We start from the raw sequence: 16343 nt of genomic DNA, 5'->3' as shown, positions 1-16343 counted from the left end.
TTGGTCTCGGTTTGGCTTCAAAATGTGATCCTCAGATTTCAGCCTCTGGAGTAACTAGGATTATAGGTGTAAACCACGGATGCCTGGCTATATTTAACTTTTTTTCTACAATGAAAATGTAATATATTTGTCTCATAGAAAGAACACAGACTAGAGAGAAGGAAGATGTGGGGGAAAGAAACTTTAATCGTCCATCAGTGCCATAGCAGCTGCAGCATGAGACCACAATAACACCTGCATTTAATTTACCTTTTGTGACAGCACCAGCTCTACTTTTCCACCCATTTCACTTTCTAGCTTTCTCTGGTCTTTTTCTTCTTCTGGCACATCATTTTTCAGCTGGGGGCTGGAGGAAAACTCCACAAAGGCCACTGTTGGGCTGCATCGAGTCACAGTTGTCGTAAAGTGCTGTGGCTCTGAAAGGGCATTGAATGCAGAGACAGGAACATTGGAAAGCAAATCATAGAAAGAATCATTTTTTGTATGGTCAAGGAGACATTTAGCCCATATTTCCCCTCCCCACCCCCACTGCCTCCTTCCCCAATCAGAAGCTGGATTGCAGTGTGGGCTGGGTAGCAATGAGGCTGAGGTGCCAGAATCCTCCAAACTCTTTCTGGATATTACAAGAAAAGGTGATTAAAAAAAAAACTCCCACCAAAGAACCTCCCTTAGTGGGGCTAGGTCTTCAGCAGAATCATCTGAATCGAAGAACACAGCACACACTTAATGACAATTGGGGTGGGTAAGAGATCATTTCTGCCACCAGGACGGAGTGGCAGCCTAGCCTTTCCTTTTAACATCACATTTTCTTCACTGGAATGTGCCAAGGATTGTGGGACTGGGGTGTCGGGCCCACTGAAAGCCAGCTATTTGCTGACATATAAAGAACTGGGTGTCACCAGGAATGTCACCAAAATGTTGGAGGCTAGCTTGGGAACACACATGCTATTATCTTTACTAATGACATAATTGATCTATTTTAAAATGCCATTTAAGAATGATTTAGTTCTGGGAGGGGGGAATGTTTTCACACTTATCAAAGGAAAAAATTATAAAATAGTGATAAATTACACACACACACACACAAAATTGAAGAACAATACTTTAGGGAACAGATGGTGCCCTTTTCAAAACAGGGATAGAATATATTAATACTCACTAACCAGATTCATAACATTACTTTTACACAACACACATAGACACACACACATATGTATGTGGTGATGGGAACCAAAACTTCACACACACACTAGACAAGCACTCTACCACTGAGTTACATCCTCTGCCAAAGCTTTTCCTGGAGCCATGCAGGGGTTTTAACTCAAGCCCTTTCCTTGGTAGGCAAGCGCTCTATTACTTCAGCCATGCCTCCAGCTCTCCTCAGATTATTTATTATATATATTTGATGTATGCCTTATCTATTGCTGTTACAGTATGTCAAAACCTTTTTAGAATTGTTTTTTTTTTTTTTTTCTATATTTTTTTTTTAATTTAATTTAATTTTATTTGTGAACATACTGTACAGAGGAGTTACAGTTACATGGGCAGGATAATGTGTACATTTCTTACCAAGCATTGCAGCCTCCTCCTTTGTTTATCCTTCACATCCCTTCCCAGCCTCCCCCCTCCTTTTTAGAATTGTTTATGGAAGAAAATACCTGTTTATTATGAGGATGAAGATACATTTTCTAGAGATAACACATTTTAGAATTATTTATAGAAGAAAATACCTTTTTATATGGATGAAGACATATTTTCAAAAGATAACTCATAGAACAGCAAAAACAAAAACAACAACAACAAAAAGCCTTGGGCTCCTAATAGTACAGCATGAATACTTTGGTGGGAATTTCATCAGGAAGCCTCTAGGTGGCAGCACTCCCCCACCACTTGCAGAGACTTACTTCTACCTTCTGGTTGGTTAAGTAGAAAAAATGGTGCTTTGCTTTAAAACAAGTGGGCATGGCAACAATGAGATGTACAAGACACTACGATGAAAACGAACTTTACAACTTGGGTAGGGGGGTGGTTGTGGAGGTGGGAGGGAAGGGATGGTATGGGAAAAACAAAGGAGGAGGCAACAATGCTCGATAGGAAATGCACTCATTACCTTGCTCATGTAACTGTAACCCCTCTGTACAGGATTTTTACAATTAAAAAAAATGCACACAAAAAAACAAGCGCACAATGAGACAAACCTGCTGTGTCCAGCTCTGTGTTCTCTTTTCCTGGGTTTCCTCCATCATTCTTATCCTCTTGGTTGTTCAGTTTGGTTTCCTCCGCCATCTCCTGAAAAAAGATTATTTTCACACTGAATTAAGTATTCCTTGGAAGGTTCTAAAAAGGAAAGGTTTTTTTGTTCTTCCTTAATAGTAATTTTTCAGGGCAACATGGTATTGTATTTTCAGGGCAGCTATGTAGAGAGAGCCTGTGTGTGCTGGCCCACCAAAGATTCTAAACCTGTGGCCATCCACTTGCTCCTCAGTGCCTTTCATGGTGATATAGAGACACACCACTAGTGATCCTCCTCCTCCTCCTCCTCCCTCTCCCCCTCCCCCTCCCCCCTCCCCCTCCCCCTTCCCCTCCCCCTCCTCCTCCTCCTCCTCTTCTTGTAGCACTGGATTTAGGGTCTCTGCTCATTAGGCAGGTGCCCCACTGCTCAGCTACACCTCTAGAATTTTATTTTGCACTGGTTATTTTTGAGGTAAGGTCGTGGTTCTTGCCTGAACATACACCTAGGCCAGGATCACCCATTTTAAAGTTCCTAGTGGCTGGATAATAAGCATATACCACCACCACACCCAGTTTCCTCCTTTTCAGCTGCTTTTCTACCTGGAATTGCAATCCTCCTAATCTCAGCCTCCCAAGTAGCTAGGATTACAGGCATGATGGCGTTGCCTTTTTTTTTAAGGCTACAATTCACCTCTCAGTGGCCTGTCCTGGGCATAGCTGCTTGTTGTGCTTAACGGTGTGGATTTTATTCTTGAAGCATTCTTCCTTCCTGGGCTCCCAATAATCTCTCTCTGTGTTTCTTCTCTCATTGATTCTCATTAATTTTCTTTTCTTATTCCCTTTGTTTTCTACCACGTGAGCCATGTCACCAGTCCTGTTTTTTGCTGGTTAATTGGAGATGGATTTTCAAGGACTACTTTGCCTGGGCTGGCTTCCAACCGTGATCCTTCAAGTGTCTGTCTTCTAGTAGCTGGTAGGCTGGAGCCCCCAGTAACCAGGTTCTGGTAAGTTGTCTTTTTAACACAATAGTTTTTGGTCATGGCTTCCTTTCTGTACTGACAACTGGACTGGAGTTTAGCCTTTCTCCTTGTTCTCCTACTCAGGAGAGTTTCTGACTTCAATCTCATTGTCTAATCTATTGGACACATCTAGTTCTATGCTTTTGGTGTTTAGAGCTACCTAAATATCCAACCCCTGGGGAACAATTGAATGAATAACTTAGGTCCCCAAAGGGAACCATCACACAATCACTGAAAACTAAGATATTGAACATGCTGAAATAGAGCGGTACAGGGCTGGTCTAGCATGCATAACCCTGGGTTCGATTATGAATACACAAACACTTAAGCTATCTGTTATATAAGGTCTACATATGTAAGATTGCATATGCGCATAAGCGTATATAAATGTAGCTGCTAATATAGACATTGAAAGTATATAAAAAGACAGTGTGTAAAATGTAAACAGAGATTTCTCATTTTTGTTAAGACAGAGTGTCCCTATGCAGCTCAGGCTAGGGTTGAACTTACTGTGCATCTCAAGCATGCCTGAAATTAGTTTTCCTCCTATCTCAGATTCCCAAGTGCTGGGATTACAGAGGAGTACCATCATAGTTGGCAATAATAATAATCACTGTGTATGTGTGCGTGCATGAGTGTATATACTCACCAGTACTGAGGCCTGAAATTAGGCCTGGGTGCTGTCCCTTCATTTTTTCCACTCAAGGCTGGTGACTTACCACTTGAGCCACAGTTCTGGTTTTGGCTTTTTAGTGGTTAATTGGAGACAAAGAGTCTCGTGGACTTTCCTGTTTGGACTGGGTTCAAACTGTAATCCTCAGGTCTCAGCCCACTGAGTACCTGGGGTTATAGGTATGACCCACTGGCATCTGGCTCAATAGGGGTTCCTTTTAATATGCTTAACTGTTAGATGCTATTGCTTTCTCATAAGCCCTCTGCATGCTCTGTCATTTGGATGTGGTGACATGCCCACCTCCAGGACTCCTCCACTACTTAGAGCTTTTGATCCATACAATCAAGCACTTGAGAGTCTCAAGATTATTGCTGAAATGAAGCAAACTACCTTTTTCTATTCCCTATCTTCTTCATCCTCCCCTTCATTTATTCTGCAAAAAAACCCAACAACCCTAAGGACTTCTGAGAGTCCGTTAGGACAAAGGCAAGCTTAATGGGACACATGATTCCAGCTACCAACCCATCCCAGGTTCTGAGGGGGTAAGGGCCAGGTATATCATCTTTGGTGGGCAAAACAAATCTTTCCCTCATAGGAAAGTCATTCTCTCAAACTCAGGTTAAGTGCAGCTTGGCCACCCAAATCCAGCCCTTGCTAGCAAAACAGCCAGGCTGAATAAGAGAAAAGGCAAGCTGCAACCTCATTTCAGTAAGATGAGCCCACTTTAAACAATTTTTTTGTGTGCACTGGGGGAAAAAAAAGAGGAAAAGGATATGTATCTAAAAGGAAAACAACTCTAACAATATGAATTTCCATGTGGCTGGAATACTAGCATTTCTATTTTCTCTACTGTTTCCTGTATTCTGTGATGGACAGAAAATATCTGGAATCAAGGGAAACCTCAAAGCCATCTTAATTAACCTCTGTCTGGCTTTCTCCCTCCTGAAGGCTTGCTGTTTTTGTGCTCCAATCATTACTTCCAAGGAAATGAATTTAAAGTTGGCAGTGTTAACCAGAACTGATAGAATCAAAGGTTTCTTTCCAAAAAAAGAAGAAGAAGAAAAAAAGACCTGCCTTGTTGGGCTGACCCAAACTTTCCTTTAGTTTCAGCTCAAATTTTAGAGAGGCTCCCTTCTCCACTTCCTCAAGAATACAAACAAGTAAATAAAAACAAATCCCTGGACACACATGAATGGGAGCACAGAAAGGCTAACGTGACGTGACGCCAAGCCAGGAGTTGGCTTCTGCTTGACGGAGAACGCCCCAAAGGTGGTGGCAGCTTCTTGGCTTCAGACGGATGTGATCCAGCCACGAAATCTACCTGGCTACTGGCTGCACCTTCTGACTAGAGCCTTCCTGGTGGGCTAGCCTGACTGTAAGCAGCGTGCAAGGTGGACTGGGGCTTGGAGGGAGGAAGGTGAGAAGTATGGGGTATGGAAGGCTTGGATGCTAGCCATGTTCTAGGCATAGGCGCTGAGGATCATGGACCAATCATTTCACCTCTAATGAGCTGAGGCAGCCATGGCCAAGGTTCTTCCTGAGTGGCTATTCTGGGATTCTGAGCAATTTCCTGGCTCCAATCCTGTACAACTTAGCTGGATATGAGCCTAGGAAAGCAATCTGTTTATGCCCTGGCACCACTATCCAGGTGCCCAACACACTTGCTTGTGTTTCTCTCTCCTCCTTCAGACCTCTGAATACTGGAAGGAAGAGAAGCTACATGGAGGACCAGGTCTCCAGGCCTGCAAATTAAAAAAAGTGAAGTTTCGCACGACACTTTCAAACTCACTGCGTGAGGCTCTGATCCAAGGGAAATAGACAGGCCAAGATGTCGTTTTTAAGTTGCCCGGAATACTTTCTTGAAATCTGTAAATGCTTCTGTATCTAAATATCTTTAACTACTTTTATAGAGTCTTATCAAACAATCCTATGACTACTTCTAGTTGGAGAGAAGTCATTTTTGAAGACATTTGACATCTAGGAGGAATTTGCAGTTGGTTTCAGCTTGGGAGAAAAACAGCGCCTACTCAGACGCCTTTAGCCTGCTCTCCCTGCAAGCAAGAAAGGTCTGATTGTCAGTTTTCCTGGATCAGAACACAGAAGGAAAGTGCTGAGTTTTCAAAAGGAAGGCCAGGAGCTTTTCATTTTATTTTATTTATTTTTGTGCTGATAGTGGAGTTCAAACTCAGGGACTTAGGCTCTCATTTGGCTTTTTCACTCAAGGCTGGCACTCTATTACTTGAACCATATCTCCTTTTCAGCATTTTGCTGGTTACTTGGAGACAAGAGTTGCACAGACTTTATTCCCTCCAAGGACGATCCTCAGATCTCAGCTTCTTGAGCAGTTAGGATTATTTACAGGTGTGAGCCACTGGTGCCTGGCCAGAACTTTTTCAAGATGGGGAATTCAGCTTCTCCGCACCCCTCCCCCCACCTGCCCCCATCTCCCTTTCAGTTTGAAAACAGGAGATACTGCTGAGTGGAGTTTGGCTAATTAGTGAGAATTGCCACTAGCCTGGAAGGAAGGTATCGGCTAGCAGGTGAGCAAGGGCATTGCCATTTGGGATGAGTGGGTAAGAGGGAGCATGGGATGGAGTACTGGAGTAACAGAGGGGTCACTGTAGGGGTGAGGGGTGAAGAGAGAAGAGTCTTAGGAGCCCAGGTGGCAGGAAGAAGGCAGAATTGAAGACTGGACAGGAGAAGCAAAGAGAGTGGGAAGAATTATGAGGATGTCTCCAAGGATGATTGTGTCTTCTAGAAAAAGCTGTTCTCGTGTGTATATTTTGAATAAGGACAACTGGAGTAATTGACACACAAAACTGGGAAACATAAAGGAATTCAGCTCACGCATAGAAAATTCACATCTGTTCAAGAGGGTAATTTGATGATCTTATGTTAATCCAGAAGAGCATTATATCTATTCCCATTTGAGGCTTCTAAAAAATGTATTCTAACTTTCTTTTGTTCATTTGTTGTATGACAATACTAAAAATGGCTGGGTGCCGGTGACTTACACCTGTAATCCTAGCTTCTCAGAAGGCTGAGATCTGAGGATAATTGTTTGAAGCCAGCCTATAAAAGTGTATGAAACTCTCACCTCCAATGAATCACTAAAAAGCCTGAAGTGGAGCTATGGCTAAAGTGGTAGAACACTAGCCTTGAGAAAAACAGCTCAGGAACAGCTTCCATGCCCTGAGTTCAAGCCCTAGAACCAGCACCAAAATCAAACTAAACCAAACCCTATGGGCATCTGTAGTCTATGAATCACCTAAAAGACAAGACATAAATTCATCTTCAGACACAAACTCTCACAGTGACTACCTGACTTATTATGGGAGAGGGTTCTTTTGGTACCACTGAGGAAAAAAGAGATTTTTAATACGAATATAATGATAATAGACCAAGAAAATGTCTATTGCGTTGAAAGGCATAATAAATCTTACAGTAAACTATGAAACATGGGATAAGTAAGTTTTTGGAGAGAAGATCTCTCAGGTTCTTTTCCAGTTTTGCATTTGTGCCTTAGCCTGATTTTTCTAAGAGGCCAATATTTTAAACTGCAAAGAGTATTCGATTGCCAATGGGATTTTAACATAAATGTGGTAATGCACACAATTTGAAACAGCTCATGGATAATTGGGAGGGAGAAGAATCTGTCATTCTGTCTGGAGCATAAAATACCTACTCATGTTCATCACCTCTCATCTCTTTTCTTGTGGGTTCATATGGCCTGCACCACTGCCCAGGCCTTTGAACCTGCCATTCTCAACATGTGGAGCAGCAGTATCTCTTCTGCATTCCGATGCAAATCCACACTTAGGGTCAACTGTGAAAAATCTGCACTTTACACAAACCCTTCCCAGATTTCATAGCAATCTGCAATATTGTTTTCTGCAATATCACATCCTGCTGGTCTCCTTACTATAGTCTATTTAATGAGATGTTGTTTTACACACTTTTCTAGTTGCTTTATGAAAACATTTTTCCCTCAGCAAGTTTCTTTTCTTTGTCCCTCCCTCTCTCCCTCCCTCCACCCTTTCTTTTTTGCTAGTCCTGGCTTGAACTCAGGGCCTGGGAGCTGTTCCTGAACTTTTTCAGCTCAAGGCTAGTGCTCTACCACTAAGAGCCACAGCTCTGCTTCCAGCTTTTTATTCTTTTTTTCATCTTCTTTTTTTTTTTTGTGTGTGTAATTAATTGGAGATAAGAGTTTCATGGGCTTTTCTGCCCAGGCTGGCTTTGAACTGTGATCGTCAGATCTCAGCCTCCTGAGTAGTTAGGATTATAGGTGTGAGTCACAGGCAGCTGGCCACAAGTTTCTTTTTCTAGTTAAAAAACTGGGCCTCATCCTTATCAGTGGACGGATGCTTGTCCACTAGGCGGTGGCCATCCCAACCTCATAGAGATGAGGCAAAGAGGAAGAACTAGAAAGTGCAGATCTAGGTGGGCACAGAGGCCTAACTTCATTCAATCTATTTCTAAAGGAAGAAAGCAGCATCCAAGGAGAAAGACGGAGGAGAAAACCAAAGAGGTGACATCACATTATATGACAGCTTCTGTGTCAGAAGCTAAGGCCGATGCTCCAACCCCAGCCCCCTCAGAAGTGGCCCTGCCTTCCTGCTCCATCCCTCTGAATACTTTCTGCCTACTGCTGCTGCTGCTGTGCCCTTTGACCAGCTCCAGCTTGTCCTAAAGGAATTGTGACATTTTAGTGGTGGGTGAGGCCACTCCTCTGTAGAGTGTCTTGGTTGGGAATGCAGTTTTTGGAAGAAAGACACTATTTAACAAGAACACTATTCCTTTGATGGCCTCGTGGAATTGAGTGAAAGAGTTAAACAAAAACAAAATCATCAAGTCTGAGCTGGTACCAGTTTTGAAGTATAGCCTCGCATTTCAAGCTGGCCACCACATTGCTCTAGGCCCAGTCATTCTCCTTTCCAATGGGAAGACATTGGTGATATACATCACGAGATACTTTTCTTGACATAATGAAGAAGGAATTAAAATGAGGAGTACGTTTTATTCAAAGAAAAAAGGGGAAGAAGGGAGTAGCACTGTGGCTCAAAGGGGTAGAGTACTAGCCTCGAGCCAAAAACCCCAGGGACAGCACCTAGACCCTAAGTTCAAGCCCCACTACTGGCAGAAAGATAAAAAGAAGAGTTAAGCTAAAAAAAAAAAAAGGTTAGTTGAATTTTTGGTGATTTAAAAAAAATGAGAAAAAGATCCTTTATATACATATCATCAATGATGAATAGCCAGGTTCTACTAACACCAATTAAATTATATTGACAATCTAGATTCCGATGATATTCACAAGTCTAACAGGATCCTGAACACAGAGGGGAATAAGACATTTTTTTCTCTCTAACATTGTCATATGAAGACAACAGCCATGTTTTATTTACGAATTAGGTTAACTTTTAATGCCAGACCATTGGTATGAGTGGAATTATGTCTCCCCAAATTCCTGTATTGTTCTAACCCCCAGAAGGTGGCTTCATTTGGACATGGAGTTGTTGCTGGTATTTTTAATTAATTAAGATTAATTAATTATAATTAAGATGAGATAGTACCGGCCTACTAGTCTATCTGTGGCCCCTTACTCCTAGATACTCCCTACTCCAGTATAGCTAGTGTTCCTATGAGCAGAGGAAATGTTTACATACAGGCAAGACACACAGGGAGAGAGAGCCCTGTGGGGAACCAGAACAGGGATGAAGACAGATGCCACAAGTCAAGGAGCAAAAAGATTTCCAGCCACTGGCAGGAGGTGGAAAACAGACCTGAATAGATTCTCCCCCCACAGCAGACAGAAGGAACCAACAACCAACCCTTACTAACATCTTCATTTCATTTTGGATTGCTCACCCCTAGGTCTACAAGACAATGAATGTCTGTCATTTAAACCACCCAGTTTATGGTCCTTTGTTGTGTAGTCCTAGCAAACGAATACACTCAGGGAGAAAGAAATTAGCACAGCCATGACCTATGGGATTTAAGATACAGTCATTTAAGATAGAATTGTCCCCAAGAAGGGGATAAACACTGGCTCTTACTGTCAGGTCCTGCGGAGAATTTGGCTTCTTGATGTTGATCTCGATGCTGTAGTTGTCTTGTTTCACCTCTAGGGGGGAGCCAAGCACAGTGGCCACCCCTTCAAACATCTGGGACTTGGTTAAGGAGGGGACGGCTGCCACTGTGAGATCCTCTTTGTCTTTGTCCTCCTCTTCTCCATGGGCCGTCTCTCCATTCATGCTGACTTTTGCATCTACCTATAAAAGCCAGGATGAACACAGAACACGCTATTTTCCAGCCAAAGAGGATCACAAAATACAGTCTACAATTCACCTTAAATAACTGCCACTGACTAGTCAAGAGTTCAAAAAAGAATAATAAGGTCTCACAAATGTTTTTATCTGTTCTAGAGCACAAGGTTTCCATAAATGAAATGTATTTAACACTCTTTAAAAGGCCACTTTCACTATTAGATTTTATATCATGTGCACAAAAACATGCCATATATTTGGGTTCCAGTAATGTTTGATTTAAATTCTGACTGCTGTTGCACAGGATTTTCCTTTTCTTTTCTTCTTTTGCTTTGTGCTAGTTCTAGGGCTTGAACTCAGGGCCTGGCCTTTGCTTTTTTCTCTCAAGGCTAACACTCTATCACTTGAGCCACAGCTCCAACCTCCAGCCTTTTGATGGTTAATTGGAGATAAAAGTCCCATGATTTTCCTGCCCAGGCTGGCTTTGAACTTCGATCTTCAGATCTCAGCTTCTTGAGTAGTAGCTGATTATAGGTGTGAGCCACTGTGTGCCCTGCTGACATTATGCTACCTTACAAAAACGTTCTTTTTCTAGCTAATTTTACAGCACACACACACACCCTTCCCCACCTTTTCTTTTTTCAAGACAAAGATGAGACACACTAAAATGCTTTGAGTTTCACCCTCATGTCTAGGGGAAATATTCAGAACAAGGAAAGAGAAGCAGAGAGGGTGGTTAGCCTGGCTTCTGGAAAGGCTTCTAGAGATCGTTCTCAAGGCGTGAGGCAGAATATCAGTGTTATGAGAGGAGTATGTTCTTAATGTACTTAGGATCAAAGTCTGGATCTATAACCAACAGTCATGTAATATCTGTTTCTTATCTTCTATGCATAACTGAACAATTAAACTAACAGTATCTCCTTAATTGTGCTTTTACAGAGATTTTTATGTACGCAGTGCACACTTGACACAGATAAAGAATTTTAAATGATTAATATTTAATATTAATTCAATGAATAAGATTTTAAGTGGCATATGGTAATAACCATGCCTTCTAAAATCTTCAGAAAGAAATACCAGAAGGCCAGTTAGGAGGTATGGTTTATTTATCTTGCACTGTCAGCTTTCATACACTTAGTTTTTGACACAGGGTCTTGCCATGTTGCTTTGACTGGTCTTGAACCCCAGAGTTCTAGTGATTCTTTTACCTCAGTCTCCTCAGAACTGAGACTACAGGAGGTATCAATAACCCCAGATTGACTTTCAGTCTTGTTCTGTTGTACTTGGAGAAACAACTAACCTGTATTTCCTCCCTCCCACCCGGTAAGAAGCTCACACATACACACCTTTTCTCCTCTTCCTTCCTGCTACTTTCTGGTAACAACTGTGCTGTTTACATTTTACCTTTTATCAAGATCACCCATCTACCCACTCAGTGATAGAATCCTAGGCACTGGAGCCCTCTAGGCCTTGGAGGAAGCTAGTTATTGGTCAACAGTAACCTTCAGCTTGAGAAGACTTCGACCCAAATTCCCAACACACCCCCTCCACGGATGTGCTCCTGGGGCCTCTATACCACCAGCTCCCCTGGGAAAGCAAAGGGTTCTGTCAGAGTCAAAGTTTTGCTATGATGTCATTTATCCTAATTCTTTTGTTTCAATGATTACATTGTACTATTTACATTAAAGATATTGACATGATATGATCCACTGCCTTGGATGACTAGTTAAACCAATGCATTCCCTACCCCAGCTTTGTTTGACCCAACTGCATATGAAACTTTTGTTCATGCAGTGTTATAAGCCATCTACCACCATGGGCCTCAGATGGAGGAATGTACTAAATGGACCACTGATCATGGGCTGGGCACGGGGTTACATGTGTGCATGAGTCTGTGGGATGAGGACAAGTGAAAAATCATGTATTTACTCACTAACTACTTGCTGAGCATCCACCATGTGCGAGGCACCGGTGCCAGGCTCTCCGGATGAAGCTGTGAATTACAGACTTACAGTCTCTGCCCTGAAAGGATCAAACATCCCAGCTCCATCCAGATGAGAAGCTGGACATTTTCCCTCTCTTCAAGCAAAGCTTATGGCAAGCTTCATGCTTGTTAGCCGACTGCTCCACCGCGCAAGCCAGGCTCCCAGCCCTTTTTATTTGCTTTTGCAGATGGGATTGCATGTTTTTGCTCAGGTTGGTCTCAGAGTAGCTGAGTTACAGGTATGTACTACCATGCCCAAGCCACGGCATAGATTTCCACGACACAGAGTTGTTTGAGCTGAAATATGGTGTGGTTCTTCTGGAAATTCAGTAAGGAAGATACATGGTCTCATACCGCTCAGTTAGCCAAGTTACTCAAACTTCTCACACCAAGTCTTCATGGTTCCATCACTGAGTGACGAATTCCTCCTCTGTCGTGTGTTATGAACTGATATGGTATACAAGGGCAGCAAGAATTGCTTTTTCTTCAAAGCCCAAAGAGCTTAAGACAAAGTGTCTTAAGGAGGGAAAATAAGGGTATTTGAGGACATAAATTGATGTCTAATTACCAGAGGGTTTTGTTTGTCATGCAGTCTTGTTTTTGGAAGACAATGTTACATATTTCACTGGTAAAACCTAGATTCTTTCCACTTAAGGAAAATCCTATCTTGTCTAAGGAGTACATCCTGTGTTTTCATGTATTCCTTGTGTGTGTTTTCCTAATTGTAGCATTCATCCATTTCTTTCTAAAGGACATATAGTTGAAGCCAAGTATTGGTGGCTCACTCCCATAATCCTAGCTTCTCAGGAGGCTGAGATCTGAGGATCACAGTTTGAAGCCAACCCAGGCAGGAAAGTCCATGAGACTCTTATCTCTAATTTACTACTATCACAACAACAAAAAAGCCAGAAGTGGCTCTGTGGCTCAAGTGGTAGAGTGCTAGCTTTGAGTACAAAAGCTCAGGGGCAGTGCCCAGGCCCTGAGTTCATTCAAGCCCCAGGACCAGCACTAAAAAAAAAAAGAAAGAAAGAAAAAGGACACAGTTGTATATAAACCCAAAGGACACAGTTGTATATAAACCCAAAGCAATGAAAATGTTTGTTTTTTTTCAGGAGTTTGACATATCTCTAGATAGCTGAAGACACTAGAGTGTTATTAAATTCATATTTCTTTCCATTCCCCTAGAGACCATGGAATTTTATGATACTAGTAAATAGACCTCATCTCTGCAGATGACCTGTCAATCTCTCTCTGTTCATTAGTGTCAATGATAGTAATTAAGAGAAATATCTGGCCCTTCAATATTTATAGACCAAATCTCCTGAGCCCTACAAATGAAGAAATGCAAACATTAACACACTGGCTTTTGTGTGGTTAAAAATGCATTGGAGCCGGGTGCTGGTGGCTCACACCTGGAATCCTTGATACTCAGAAGGCTAAGATCTGAAGATCATGGTTCAAAGTCAGCCTGGGTAGGCAAGAAAGGCCTTGAGACTCTTATCTCCAATTAACCACTAGAAAACCAGAAGAGGAGCTATGGCTCAAAGTGGTAGAGCATTAGTCTTCAGCAAAAACAGCTCAGGGACAGCACCGAGGCCCTGAGTTCAAGTCCTACAACTGACCAAAACAAAATTGCAGTGGAGTTGAGTTTGGGCTCTACTCCTCACTCAGTCTTCTTACCTTGAAGGTCTTCAGAACCTCTTGGGAGTTTCTGGGCTGCGAGTAAGGCTTGGGCGTCAGCATGGGCACTGCTTTGGGCGTGACCACTTTGCTTGGAGATCCACTGCCTGCTGCCGTGTTGGTGTCAGGAACACTGGCACGCGCAATGGTGGTTTCCACCGTGGCAGTGAACTTGGGGGGAGGCAGGGACTGTTGCCGCAGGTATTTCATGGGGCTGGGGTCGTTCAGGAAGGAGGATAAGTTTGGCTCTGTGGAATGGCTTCTTTCCAGGATTTTTGGCATTTCCAAGCGTTCGAGGACAGCCTCGCTGATGGTGAACCTCTCGATGTACTGCTGGAGGATCCCCTGGGCCTCCTCCTGAGACCTGGCGTTCTTATAGGCCTCGTGCAGCTCTCGCTCTCTCCGCTCTCTAGACAAGGGGGGAGGGAACAAGGTCAACAGTCAGGAACGAAGCCAAGGAGGCCCCAGCTCAAGGTGGTGCAGAATACGTCTATGCAATAATGGCGTCAGAGCCTCTGTGACAGCGATTTAGGAAAAGCACATCTAGATGACGGCATATATTACAAACAAGACCAGAAAGCACCCACTTTTCTTGAACGATTTCTTTGTAGGTCTTGATGCTTTTTCTCCGTTCACTTGTCCCATAGTCTCCAGCCAATAACTTCTCCATCTTTTTTCTTTCTTCCTCTTTCTTGATTAAGTCTTGGGAAGCACTTCTTCGACGGCTCTTCCAACGAGCCAGGTCCTGGAGTGGGGAGAGAAAGAGAGAAAGAGACAGACAGACAGACAGACAGACAGACAGACAGACAGAGACAAAGACAGTCAGAGAGATGCACAGAGAGAGAAAATACAACATTCTTCTTTAGCTTGCACATTACTCCCTGCTTCCCTTTCAGTAGAAGAGTTTCATGAATACAGAGGACAGAAAACCCAGGAACTCTGTGAGGTGGTTCCTGACAACCCAGCCTAAGGCTGCATCAGGATGAGGATGCCTTGAAGACAGGACATAAGCACGTGGTATCCACACGAGCCACAGCACGGCAGCACTGACTTCAGCATTGCAATGTGAAATGTTTGCAATCATATTTCAGCCACTTGCCCCACTGGAGAGCCTTGTTTCACAAGGTAATTGGTATGCTCCCCCTGCCCTATTTGTGTCTTCTGTGCTGGAAACAGATTTGTCAATGATAGAAGGGTTAGGGATTCGTTTATAGGTTTCTTGCGGAATGAAGAAAAGACAGAAGACAAATGGTTCCGGAGTCTCATGGGTCTGGTGAGTCTGTGTATACAGATTCACCGGACCTTAACAACCTCCTCATCGTAGCTCTATAGGAACTTGTAGAGAAATGATGAAAAGTGCAACTTTTGGGGACAGGATAGGATGCAGGTGTGGGAAATGGACCAGTTCTGCCGCTCATGCTCTGGAACCTCAGGCATGTTTCTTAGCCATTCTGTACCTTAGTTTCCTTATCTCTAAAATGGGGGTGATTATGGAGCCTTTCCTTATAAGTCTGGAAGGTGAACTGTGATAATACGTGTTAACTGCTAGGCATCTAGCAAATGCTCAATATACTATAGATATACGTGCTGCTGCGTTTTCCCACCTTTGGAGTGGAGCTGTGGCTCCACTTCTGGTTTTCTGGTGGCTAATTGGGGATAAGAGTCTCATGGACTTTTCTGCCAGGGCTGGCTTTGATCCATGATCCTCAGAGAGCTAGGTTTACAGGCATGGGTCTGGCAGAAGTTAGTTCTTTTGAGTAATCATAGAGTTGGGCTCTCAAAATGGCCAGTTCAGAGCACTCCACGATAACAAGAGATGATCCACTGTCCCACCTCACACTTCAAAACTTCAAACTTTTCCTGTGTTAGCTCTTGGCTAACACAATCTCACATCCCTCACCAGACGCTTGGGTTCTTTCTCTGGTTCCAATCCTGGCTTTCTTGCTCATTGGTTGTGTGGCTCTGGGGAAGTGACTTTCCTGGGCTTGGAGCCCTCTGCAGAATGGGGGTAGGGGGTGGGGCAGGGAATAATAGTGGCTAGCACAGTAAGGACATGAAGGGGGAAATGGGGACAGCGAAGGAACAGGTGATGCTGACCAAGAAGTGTCATACTCCCAACCTGACTTACGCCATTGTAACCCTTTGTCAAACTGCTTAATAATAATACAAGTTATAAAATAAAATTGCTATCATGGTTGGTTGCTAAGGGGGCTGAATGTCACTTAGAAGAGTGTCTGGTTACCGGTCCCCTTGCAATGTGAGCCATTATTGCTGTGGCCACTGCCATTCTCATCAGCATCAAGTACAGAACCTCAAAAGGCAGCGGCTTCTCCATTGCTGCTCACCTTCTACCCCTGTCTCCTTGGGGGGTTTGGGGGGGGAGTCAAGCTTTTGGCCAGGGTACCTGCAGATTACCTGCCAGTGACATTCACCTAGCAGGTCTTACCTTCTGCTCTTCCTAACGCTTGCTCTCATCCTCCTGTTTACAGTGT

The 16343-nt window shown here is 43.2% G+C and overlaps 1 protein-coding gene across 1 annotated transcript in view; it reads right to left on the bottom strand.

Moving 5' to 3' along the window:
• Limch1 (LIM and calponin homology domains 1) overlaps positions 1-16343 on the bottom strand; it is a 305943-nt gene that overhangs the window by 33743 nt on the left and 255857 nt on the right. Inside the window, 5 exon segments of the mRNA XM_042678042.1 lie at positions 250-416; positions 2199-2289; positions 9978-10193; positions 13852-14260; positions 14439-14596. Of these exon segments, the coding sequence (XP_042533976.1) occupies positions 250-416; positions 2199-2289; positions 9978-10193; positions 13852-14260; positions 14439-14596 (1041 nt within the window).

The sequence above is a fragment of the Dipodomys spectabilis genome, unplaced genomic scaffold (assembly GCF_019054845.1).
Source record: "Dipodomys spectabilis isolate Male_0828 unplaced genomic scaffold, ASM1905484v1 ptg000043l, whole genome shotgun sequence".
Classification (NCBI taxonomy): domain Eukaryota; kingdom Metazoa; phylum Chordata; class Mammalia; order Rodentia; family Heteromyidae; genus Dipodomys; species Dipodomys spectabilis.
The sequence above is the reverse complement of the archived record's forward strand: the minus strand, read 5'-3'. Positions and strand labels throughout refer to the sequence as shown.